Below are 12,693 nucleotides of genomic sequence, written 5' to 3' on the forward strand. Positions count from 1 at the left end.
TGAAACTGCATTTTCTACACAAAACTCCAGATATTAGACATATCCCTGAAATAAATTCCATGAGATCATCCTACATCATTGTAATCAAATGATAATTAATTAAAGCATAAGCTAAAAAAACAAGTTGAGCCACAAAATATATAATGATAGTACTGAGTTATAACCCATAAAATACAATAACTAATGATCTACAATGACAAAAATAGTTAAATAAATAAATAAAGATGAGAGAAGGGATGGCTTTTTTTTTTAGGAGAATTCCAAACAATAAATGTAAAATGAATGAGGAAAATAGAAAGTCACCATTAACCAAACACATTAGCGCTAACTGCTACAAGCAAGATTTGCCAAAGGATGCTAAAATCAATAGGTGAAAGTTTGAGGAGAAACACTATAGTCTCAAAGAATCTTCACCAATATATTTGTTAATTACAAAAGGGAAAATAGTAACCCTGCAGTGGAAAAACCTGGCAGAAGAAACCCGACGGACATCACCTTAACCAAGTGATCAAGGTCATTAAGAAATATCAGAATCAGCAGTTCTGGCCAAGATGGAGGCGTAAGTAGAAACCCTTCGCTTCCGCACGCAATCAAAAGGAGGATAACAACCAATCTAAAATCAATTAACAACCAGGAAGTGCCAGAAAATCAAACTGCGTGGAACTCCGACAACCAAGGAATTAAAGAAAAAATCAACCAGAACAACCAGACCAGTAAGGCGGCAGACCGCACACCCCAACTCAGAAAAACCGTGGCGAGGCGGACTGCTTGGAAGGGGCTGGCTGCAGGCGAAACTGAGACTCAGAGTTGACTGTGGACTACGGCGGTTGCCACAGTGGGAGAAACTCACAGTCTCACATGAGAGTCCATTGGAAAGCGCACTAGGGAGAGCAGGTGAGCTGCACTGTTCCCTCCTTGGCCCCTCCCCCACAGGCAGCTCCGCAGCACAACAAAGATGGTTGCTCTGCCGGGGTGAATACCTAAGGCTATAGGGAACCTACCCAAATGGAATGGCAAATGTAGCCCAGCCCTATAGGAAAACCGACATGCACAAGTCGGCACACAGAAAGCCAAACCCACAGATCGGCTCTCCTGTGGGAAACCAGGCCTGTGTTATACCTAGGCTGCTTGAGGCTTGCTCTTGCTAAAACTCCCTCACCCTGAGTTGAAGCAGCAAATGCTTACTGCGTATCTTTAAAGTAACTTCCTGAAGTCTGTGCTAATTCTCCCAAGGATGGAGTGTAACCAGACCAAACACTCTTATAGTTCCCTTGCATTTGCAACATTTTCCCCATGTTAATCTATAAGAAGTGATCAGTAACATCCTTTCCTTTGTTGTCTGTAAAAAGTAATCACCTAAAGCAAATCTGAGCATAATGAATGAGAACCTTCTTTGATGTATGCTATTAGAAAGCAATAAAAGCCTGTCCAGGCAAAGGTCAAGGTGCTCTCTCCCTCAGAGAGTGGCCGTGCCGTCCCTTTTTCTCCACAGGACTTCTGTAGTCTGTGTGAATTTGTTCGTTGCATCCACAACACTGCCAACCCTGCTGGCTGGAATCTGCATTACAAGGCCCCGCCCCCTTACAACTTATCAGGTTGTGCCAAGACAAAGAAATATGGCCCGAATGAAAGAACATAGCAAAACGTCAGAAAGAGAACTAAGCAATGAGGAGATAACCTATCTCATGGAGAACTTAAATCCCTGGTAGTCAAAATGCTCACAGAACTGATTGAGCTTGGTCGCAAAATGAAAAATCAAATGAAGGATACCCAAAGTGAAATTAAGCAAAATATTCAGGAAACCAACAGTGACAGGAAGGAAACCAGGAGTCAAAGCACCAATTTAGAAAAAAGGAAAAAATAAACATCCAACTGGAACAGAATGAAGAAACAAAAATTCAAAAAAGTGAAGAGAGTTTTACAAACCTCTGGGACAACCTGAAACATTCCAATATCCAAATTATAGGGGTGCCAGAAAGAACAACATCAAGAAATTGAAAATTTATTTGAACAAATAATGAAGGAAAACTTCCCCAATTTGACTACGGAAATAGACTTCCAAGAACTCCAGGAAGCCCAGAGAGTCCCAAAGAAGTTGGACCCAAAGAAGAACACACCAAGGCCATCATCATTAAGTTACCCCAGATTAAAGATAAAGAGAATCCTAAAAGAACCAAGAGGAAAGGAGACAGTTACCTACAAAGGAGTTCCTGTAAGGCTATCAGCTGATTTCTCAAAAGAAACCTTGCAGGCAAGAAGGGGCTGGAAAGAAGTATTTGAACTCATGAAAGGCAAGGACCTACATACAAGATTACTCTATCCAGCAAAGCTGTCATTTAGAATGGAAGGGCAAATAAAGTGCTTCCCAGATAAGATCAAGTTAAAGAAGTTCATCATCATGAAGCCCTTATTATATGAAATGTTAAAGGGACTTATCTAAGAAAAAGAAGATCAAAACAATGAACAGTAAAATGACAACAAATTCACAACTATCAACAAATGAACCTAAAAGAAAAACAATGAAAACAAAAACTAAGCAAACAACTAGAGTAGGAACAGAATCAGAGAAATGGACATCACATTTGGGAGGGGGAAGGGAGGAGTAGTGGGGAAAAGGTACAGGGAAGAAAAAGCATAATTAGTAGGCATAAAATAGACGGAGGGGGATAAAAAATGGTATAGGAAACAGAGGACTCAAAGAACTTATATGTACAACCCATGGACATGAACTAAGAGGGGGAGGGAATGCTGGAAGGTTGGGGGGCAGGGAGGAGGGGGAATAAAAGGGAAAAGTTGGAAAAACTGTAATAGCATAATCAATAAAAAATACTTAAAAAAAAAAAAAAAGAAATATCAGAATCAGCCCTGGCTGGTGTGACTCAGTGGATTGAGCACCGGCTTGCAAACCAAAGGGTCACCAGTTCGATGCCCAGTCAGGGCACATGCCTGGGCTGCGGGCCAGGTTGGGCCCCCAGTAGTGGGTGCATGAGAGGCAACCACACATTGATGTTTCTCTGCCTCTCTTTCTCCTTCCCTTCCCCACTGTCTAAAAATGAATAAATGAAATTAAAAAAAAAGAAATATCAGAATCACATACCCCTGACATGATACACTGAGAAAGGCACTATACCACTTCTGTAGTGTTCTTTCCCAATACGTACAACCTCAATCTAATCATGAGATAACATCAGACAAATCAAAATTATGGGGCATTCTACAAAATAACTGACCTTATGCTTCGAAGCGTCCAGGTCATGAAAGACAAGTGGGTTATTTTTTTAAGTGTGAAGGCTGCCTCTCGCACGTGCCCCATCTGCGCCCCATCAGAGGACAAAATCCACAACCCAGATGTGGGTCCTGACTGGGAATCAACAACATTTGGCTTTGCAAGACGACACCCAACCAGCTGAGCCACATCAGTCAGGGCTGTTCCTTTGATTTTAAGTAGTTCCTTCAAAAATTATTTGGCAATAGCAGAGTCCAAGGTGTGAATAACACATACGGTAAAATGGTAATAAACTTTCTCAATTGCTATAAGCAAAATCACAAAGTAAACAAGAGTAACATATTATTCTAAAGGAGAAATATGCACCTAAAACAGCATTACAACCTGGTGTGTGTGTATAACTACAAGGTACCTAAGACAAACCCCTAGAGTAATGATAAAGATTTTAATGCTTTGTGTCCAATAACACGTTCTATTCTCCAGAGTACATTTTATTACTAAACTCCAGCCATATACAACAAAGATAAATAGAAAAATAATTTGCTTTAAAATATTTTAATATTAATAGCTATTCTTTAGTAATAAAATAATTTTAAAATATACTTACAAAATATAAAATATGAATATATTTAATAATATAATTGAAATATTTCATACTTCTCTCAACAGTATTTAAAATATTGAAAACTGAAAATAAATAAAATATTTAACAATAACAGAATAATCAACTGTAGTATAATAGAATTATGCAATCATTAAAATACGTATGAAGAATGTTTCATAGCACGGAGAAATCCTTGTTTTAATGTTAGTGGGGAAAAAACAGGAATCAATAAGTACATATATCTTCCCAAACATGTCTTCAAAAATATGTGTAGAAAAAAGGCTGAAGATTAATATATCAAACATTAATAGTGTACCCTTGGGAGGCAAAATTATATATGAGTTTTCCATAATTCAAAAAACTTTTACAGCCTTTATCATTGTTTATGGGGACATTTAAAACCTTATGCCATTATAAATCAAGTGACTATATACAGAATTTTCACATGTTTTATGTAAGAAGCCACCCTTTTAACATGTAATTTCTCTCACACAATTTGAAATAGTAACATAAAAGGATGCTTCCTGGTTTGTATAATTTAGCTGCTCACATAAAAGTACATATTTTAGTAAAGCATTTTAAAATTACTAATTACTAGATAATTACATTTCATCTCAGTTATAACGTAAATTATGATAATAAACTATAGCTTATGTATGCTATGAACCACAGCCAACAGCAATGACAACAAAATATCAAATATCTGTTTTTAATATATTTGAAAAAGAGTCTATGGTCATGTACCAGCACACATGTACTCAATCAGAAGGGTCCCTAAAATTGCAAGAGGACACTATTCAAATAAAGACCCAACGCACTTTAAATCCTTAACTTTCTCTGAGCCAAAAATGCTTTAAAATAATACAAGACTAGGTTTTTGGACAATGGGAGTAAAATTTCAAAGTTAAAGTCTTAAATAACCCTTGAAATACTGTTGTGAAAAAGAACAGCATTATCCATTGTCTTACCGAAGACAGCTCATCACATCCCAGTAGCACGTAGTAATCTTCATTATCTTCCAACCTGTAATTCAGGATTGCGTCCATCTATCACTAAACCAGCTCTTCCTGGCCCTGAAACGAGAGGCGCACTGAGCGGCGAATTTACAAGAAAAGCCTTTTTAAATCCGGTCTACAGCAGCATATTCCAAACTGCACTAACTAGATTTAAGGCTGGACACAGTCAATACACCAGATGTCATCAAGACCTGTGTAAACTACCTTCCATTGGCTCTTTACAGAAGAAAAAAAAATAACAGACCTCATACTTAACTGTTGCAGTGCTACACGGGGTTTGTAATTGGAGTTTACGTAAGCGACGCAGGTGAACCTTTCCTCTTGTGGATAACAAAGGCTGCCCTTTTGTACATACTCCTCAAGGGAGCCATCTCCTCTATATTTTTTTCCTTCTTTTTAAGTGACAAAAGAAAATTTGAGGCAATATGCTAAAATCTTAAGATTTGTTAATGTGAGTAGTGGGTGGTTTTCTGAGTGCTTAGAATATTTAGGAATTTTTAAATAGTTTGAGTAGAAGGAAATAGACTAGGGAAGCAAATTTTCATTCATTTGATTATTTATTCATTCAACAGATATTTATTATGCACCTATTTTGTTCCCAGCATGAATGTAGGAAAGGTATGGTAAGCAGGTCTGGGTTCTTAGGGAGCTTACATTCTGACAGAGGGAAGCAAACAAGAAACATGCAAGCGTTTAAATAGTGAAGGAAAATAGGAAAGTGAGGAGAACTGTAAGGGGACAGGGGTGGGTTTGTGGGCCATTTCTCCTTGTCTGGCTCGCTCCGGTTTCAGGAGTGTGTCTGGCCTGGAGTGAGTGCAGGGAATCTGTGTTTCAGCTCACTCTGGCCCTAGGAAATGCAGGTCAGGTCTAGGATTTAGAGAAGAAAGTGAGTAGTCAGGTATACAAAATTTTAACTGCCTTAACTCTTTAAATTCCTCCATAAATTATTACCTTGGAAAAAATGCTTTTTCATTGAGCCCACTTATATACATCTTTTTAAAGGTTTATTTCTGAAGAGAAATAAAGCACTAAAACACCAATTTTACTAATCCTTCATTATATGTCCTCTCTTGCTAAAAGTTCTGTATGGACTTCACACCAGTCACAATGGCCATTGTAAACAAATCAACAAGTGTTGGAGAGGATGTGGAGAAAAGGGAACCCTAGTACACTGTTGGTGGGAATGCAGACTGGTGCAGCCACTGTGGAAAACAGTATGGAATTCCCTCAGAAAACTAAAAATGGAACTGCCTTTTGACCCAGCAATTCCACTGCTGAGATTATACCCTAAGAATCCTGAAACACCAATCCAAAAGAACCTATGTACCCCAAGGTCCTTAGCAGCACAATTTACAATTGCCAAGTGTTGAGAGCAACCAAAGTGCCCATCAGTAAATAAGTGGATCAAAAAACAATGGTACATTTACACAATGGAATAGTACACAGCAGAAAGAAAGGAAATCCTCCACTTTGCAACAGCATGGATGGATCTGGAGAGCATTATGCTAAATGAAATAAGCCAGGTGGTAAGAGACAAATACCATATGATCTCACCTATAAGTGGAACCTAATCAACAAAACAAATAAGCAAGCAAAATATAACCAGAGACATGGAAATAAAGAACAAACTGACAGTAACCAGGGGGGAGGAAGGAGAGGGATAAAGTGGGAAAATAGGGGAAGGCCCGTCAAAGAACATGATAAAGGACAGGTGGACAAAGCCAAAGGGGGTAGGTTCGAGGGTGGGAGGTGGGGATGGGTGGGGCAGGGGGGACGTGGTGGGGGAAAAATGGACACAACTATACTTGAACAACAATTAAAAAATTATAAAAATAAAATTAAATAAAAAGTTCGGTATGGAATTTTTAAGTAAAGTAATTAATTTTGTTTTAGAAATTTTACATTCCTTGAGGCATTTGGAGACCTACTTAGGTATCACAAAATCCTGACCAAAATAAGCAGACATGGTCTTAAAATGATGTAAAGTTATTGCTATGGAAAACAGGATGGTGATTCCTCAAACAATTAAACATGGAATTACTACATGATCCAGCAATTCCACTTCTCAGTACATACTCAAAAGATTTGAATGCAGGGACTTGAACAGACTTCTGTATACCCATCTTCATAATATCATTATTTACCATAGCCAGAAGGTAGAAGCAACCCAGTGTCCACTGACAGAGGAACAGATCAAGTATGGTATATACAGCCAATGGAATACTACTCAGCCTTAAAAAGGAAGGAAATTCTGACACATGCTACCACATGGATGACCCTGGAAGACATTAAGTGAAATAAAGCAGACGTGAAAGGACAAATTCTGTAAGATTCTACTTATATGAGTTACCTAGAGGAGTCAAATTCATAGAGAGAAAAAATTTCCAGGGGCTATGGGGAAGGGTCAAATGAGGAGTTAGTATTTAATGGGTTCGAAGTTCCAGTTTGGAAAAATGAGAAAAGTTCTGAAGATGAATGGTGGTGATGGCTGTGCAACGTGAATGTACTTGATGCCAATGAACTGTACACTTAAAAGAGTTAAAATGGTAAATTTATGTTTTATGTATACACACACACAACTTGACCAGAAATAAAAGTATTGCTCCTTTCCTCTCTGTCCTGAGAGCAGTCAGGGCAGTGCCTTAATGTTGTTCTGAAGAACAACAAGAAAATTACAAAAAGAATTTTGGTAAGTACTTACTCATGTTTCATTGTATTAAATGCAACTTGAGGCTCTTTTTCCTGAACCACCACGTTCTCATACTCTCCAGTATACCATATAGTCATTGAAAGTGATGTGGAAACATATTTAATGCCTGAGAAATGTTCGCATTTCTGTTAGAAACAGTATTACCATGTAAAAATTCACTGAGCACCGAGACCTATGCATGTTACTGAGTATAAGTCATATCATCAAACTTATCTCAATTTAAAAAGTAAAAAATATAAAATTTTACAAATAGGTATAGTATGATTCCAGCTTTATAAATTTACCTTGTATGTATATTTAGAAAATATGAGAAAGTGTACACACCAAAATAGATCAGCTGTCACTAGACAATGGGGTCACAGGTAATCCATGTTTTATTCTTTTTATTTATCTACATTTGCTAAGATGTACATATATTATTCTTATAATAAGAAAAAAGAAGCAATAAAAAAACAAGAAAGTAAAAACTGTGAAATGTCAAACTCCACATAACAATGTATTTACTGAAAGAAATGAATCCTGCCATCACAAACGTCCCCTCTCCTGGGCGTCTTGGCCACTGTCCAGGCCGACTGGTTGGTCCAACTGTTGTGTCTTCCAAATTACTCCCTGCTTACAGGAATCACAGTGCAGTGGACACAGTGCTGAACTCTGACCCTTGTTCCTTGAGTAGGAATATGCTTTAGTCACCACACCTCCCATATTAGTGAATTAATTTGGTTGAGAACATAAGATTAATTCAAATGAACATTAGCACATTACATAATCAAATGCTAAACTGTATGCTTTTGAGGAAAAGCTAACAGGAACCATTGAAGCTTTCTCACAAAATGAAAAGGAGGAAGAGGCAACACACATAAGCTGTCATAGAAAGATGAAAATGTCAATAGCAAGTTCAGGCAAAGGTGTGGAAAACGACCTCACAGCAGAGCGAGTTAGAGAGAAAAGTCTTTAAGTCTAGAATGATGACGAGACCTGGGCCAGCATGTGGACAGGGAGCCTTGCTGATCAGGCAGAGGATGCTGAGCACATATGTGGGCAACAGGGAACTACTGTAGCTTCTTGAGCATGTGAGTATCATGTTGTAAGTGGAGCTTTAAAAATTTTGATCCGGTGGCTTCGTGCTTTTGGAGGAAAGAAATCAGGAAAACAGTGATAAATACAGTTAAACCATTAATCTGAGAGTTAGGCCCACTTTCTTTTTGAATGGGCACTACGTGCACATAGCACAAAATTTTAAAGGTATAAAAAGGTAGGCAAGAAAGGGAAGTGTCCTTCCACCATTGGTCCTCCCACCACCCGGTTTCTTTCCTAGTAAAAACCACTGGTAACAATGTCTTGTGTCTGCAGATTCATTTTAAGCACTTACATACATACATATGTATATATGTATACACGTATGGTAAGTTGTTCATCTATCAGAGAAGTAAAATTTCTAGTGTTTGATATTATCCAATGTTAAAGCAGAAATTACTAAGCAAGCACTTTCATACATGTTGGATGAGTGTAAATTGGTGCAATTTGGCAATTTGGTGGTATTTATCAACTTTTATAAAGCATATATATCTCCTTGCCTGGGCAATTTTTTTCTCTACGACTTCACCCAGAGGATTTACACCAAAACATGTTCAAAGCAATCACTGCAACGTTCTTTGTAACAACAACAAAAATGGAAACAACCAAAAAGTCCCTCAATGGGTTAAGAAGAGAGTAGTGGATGAGTAAATCATGGTATCTATGGAATGAAAGTGGATTATCAAATGAAAAAGTAAGGTTGAGGAGAGTATTATGACATTTTCTCTTTGTGTACTTTTTACTATGTACATTTGCACCTATAAATTTTTTTTCTTTAAGAAGCAGATAAGGGTTTTCCTTTTAAGGGTGGGAGCTGGGCAGGTACAGAAGAGAGGCTTTTAGTTTTAGTTTATACCTTTGGGAACTCTGAAGTCAGTGTAGTCAGCCCGCCACTTTTGCCATCTTCTTTATGTTTTTTTAGCACTTCAAACAGCACGTCATTTGTTTTATTTACATATGTTCGCTGAATAAAACCTTAAGACATACCACAAAACAGATGGTAGAAATCAAGTGAAATTTTTAACAGTTAAAACTCTTTGTACCTCAAGAGAAGTAAATCAGACGCACAATCTCAGGACCAACCCGACCGCCAAATCCGCCCAGTGTACTCACTCGCAGGAAGCCTCGTCCACCCAGGCCTACAACTCCCAGGGGGCATCGCGGGAAAGGCGTAAAGATGACGACACAATACGATCAGCTACTTCCGGCCTCCAGGAAACGTCCCTCCGGAAGTGCTTTTTTAAAACTTTTCGCTACGTTAATGCTCCGGTAGACCTTAAGCGGGAAGAAAGAAACAAGTAAAATTCAGGTCCAGCGAAAAAGAGAGGGGCCGGGAAGTAAGAGCCTACAAGTCCCAGATGCTCTGAGCGAGATCAGCAGTTAAGCAGCCCCTAGGTGAGCTTCTTGCGGACTCAAGAGCCCAAGGTGTGCCGTCCTTCTGCCCCCGGCTTTTCCTTCCAGTCTCTTGCCATATTTCTGTCTTGCAAAACAAAATCTGCATGCTTCCCTTTAAGGGTCATCGAAACTGGGCTTCCAAGAAGTTAAGCCCAAGCTCCAGAAATTGCCTACAACCGTTATTCCTGAGAAACAACAACATGGCCCCGGCTCCCTGCGCAGGGATCCTGGAAACTAGCTGTGCGCGGTGTAATTAGTTAACGCACGAGTTAGTGGTTCACTAACTCTCCGTGCCCACGCAGAATCTACTGCTCGTTCCAGCATACGATCTGGGGGAAAGAAAACGGAGTTGGCCAGGACTTTAGCCTCGCTTATATTTCAGTCTCTCGCCGGCTGCCAGAGCAAACTAGCATTTTGAAAGAGCAGGATGTTTAAACAGTCTTTCTGTTAAGTCAGACACAATAGAATTTGTAAATGATTCTTTAAGGCTGTTGAAACATTGCTTGGAAGTTTTAGTCGAGTGCAATAATAAATGCTAGTAATCCCGTTGTTAATAATAGTGGGGAGTGTTGGGGGGCGGGGGGGCCTGGGAGAAATCTGCTCAATTTTACTGTGAACCTAAAAAACAAAAATAAATAAAGTTTATTAATTTAAAAAACAGTAATAACAACAGGAAGTATAATAACTACTATTATTGACCTCCTACCATGTGCCAGTGGTAAAGCTGGGATATGAACTTTGCTGTGGCTCCAAAAGCCCATAGTGAAGGAAATGCATAAAAACACCACATCAGATTATCTAGTCAGAAGTTTGGCATGTTAGAAAATGCACTTGACAATGCCACTAGGAAACCCGATTTCTGTATCAGCCCTCCACAGTTCCTTGGTGAGCCACACTTTCTTGATTTGTGAAGGAAGATATCAGTCCAGAGTAATCTTAAAGTGCGCAGGAATCACCTGGTGATCTGGTTAAGGTGCAACTTTTGCTCCAGGATGTCTGGGTGAGGTCTGAGATTCTGCATTTCTCAAATCCGCAGGTGAAGTCCCTGTTGATTCAGGGACCACACTTGGAATAGCAAAGGGTGGGATGACCTGTGAGATTTTTTTTTTCCTCAAGCTCTAATATTTTTACAGTGGATCATTCTTTCCCCCTCTGACCATAGCGCCTTTACTCTCAAGGAAATATTAAAGGATCTTTCCAAATTGAGTGACTGAAGTTTCCTATCTGAAGCCAAACACTAAAAAATGACTAAACTATAGTAATAATGCCTCTGGAAGGATAGATACACAAGAAAAAATAAAATTAGTTGCCTTCAGGGAGGGCCCAAGTACATGAATGGGAGGGAAATTTTACTGTACTTTTTAAAAAATAGCAAATACCATAGACCGGGTGGCTTATACACAACAGACATTTCCTTCTCCCAGTTCTGGAGGCTGGACGTCTGAGATCAGGGTGCACCATGGTCATTGTGACTTCTCATTGTAACCTCACACTGTGGAAGGGGCTTAGAAGCTCTGTTGGGTCTTTTCAAAAAATATATATGTATATATTTTTTATTATGCTATTACAGTTTTCCCATTTTTTCTCCTTTTTATTCCCCTCCACCCTACACCCCCTTCCCACCACCATTCCCCCCTCAACCTTAGTTTATGTCCATGGGTCGTACATACAAGTTGTCCATTTCCTATACTATTCTTAACCTCCTCCTATCTATTTTGCACCTACCATTTATGCTTCTTATTCCCTATACCTTTTGCCCCATTCTCCCTCCCCCTCCCCACAGATAACCCTCCATGTGATCTCTATTTTTGTGAAACTGTTCCTGTTCTAGTTTGCTTAGTTTTTGTTTTTGTTTGTGTTAGGTTCAGTTGTTGGTAGTTGTGAGTTTGTTGTCATTTTACTATTCATAGGTTTTGATCATCTTTTTCTTAGCTAAGTCCCTTTAACATTTCACATAATAAGGGCTTGGTGATGATGAAATCCTTTAACTCGACTTTATCTGGCAAGCACTTTATCTACTCTCCTATTCTAAATGATAGCTTTGCTAGATAGAGTAATCTTGGATGTAGGTCCTTGCCCTTCAAGACTGAATACTTCTTTCCAGCAAGGTTTCTTTTGAGAAATCAGCTGAGAGCCTTATGGGAACTCCTTTGTAGGTAACTCTCTCCTTTTCTCTTGCAGCTTTGAAGATTCTCTCATCTTTAATCTTGGGTAATATAATTATGATGTGCCTTGGTGTGTTCTTCCTTGAGCCCAACTTGTTTGGGACTCTGGGCTTCCTGGAAGTCTATTTCCTTTGCCAGATTGGGGAAGTTCTCCATTATTTTTTCAAATAAGTTTTCGATTTATTGTCCTTCCTTTTCTCCTTCCGGCACCCCTATTATTCAGATGTTGGAAGATTTAAAGTTATCACGGAGGTTCCTGATATGCTCCTCATTTTTTTTGCATTCTTGTTTCTTCATTCTGTTCTGGTTAAATGTTTTATTTCTTCCATCTGGCCTAAATCATTAATTTGAGTCCCACTTTCCTTCCCTTCACTGTTGGTTCCCTGTATATTTTGCTTTATTTCACTTTACATAGCCTTTACTTTTTCCTCTATTTTTCAACCATACTCAACCATTTCTGTGAGCATCCTGATTACCTGTGTTTTGAACTCTGCATCTGAGGT

General features: G+C 38.8%; 1 protein-coding gene across 4 annotated transcripts in view; it reads right to left on the reverse strand.

Annotated features, from left to right (window-relative positions):
- The window catches only part of DNAJC12 (DnaJ heat shock protein family (Hsp40) member C12), a 44,686-nt gene extending 34,835 nt beyond the window's left edge, over window positions 1–9,851 (reverse strand). The window contains exons 1-3 of one of the 4 annotated variants that reach the window (XM_045196128.2): window positions 9,744–9,851; window positions 9,487–9,605; window positions 4,799–4,903 (exon numbers count right to left, since the gene is read on the reverse strand). In XM_045196128.2, coding sequence (XP_045052063.2) covers window positions 4,799–4,876 — 78 coding nt within the window. In that variant the 5' untranslated portion in view covers window positions 4,877–4,903; window positions 9,487–9,605; window positions 9,744–9,851. Of the gene's footprint in view, window positions 1–4,798; window positions 4,904–6,990; window positions 7,125–9,486; window positions 9,606–9,673 lie in introns of those variants that run through there. The other 3 variants (XM_045196129.3, XM_024561343.4, XM_024561346.3) reach the window with 3 other exon arrangements.
- Between the last annotated feature and the right edge of the window lie 2,842 nt (window positions 9,852–12,693).

This window comes from Desmodus rotundus, chromosome 4, assembly GCF_022682495.2.
Source record: "Desmodus rotundus isolate HL8 chromosome 4, HLdesRot8A.1, whole genome shotgun sequence".
Lineage (NCBI taxonomy): Eukaryota > Metazoa > Chordata > Mammalia > Chiroptera > Phyllostomidae > Desmodus > Desmodus rotundus.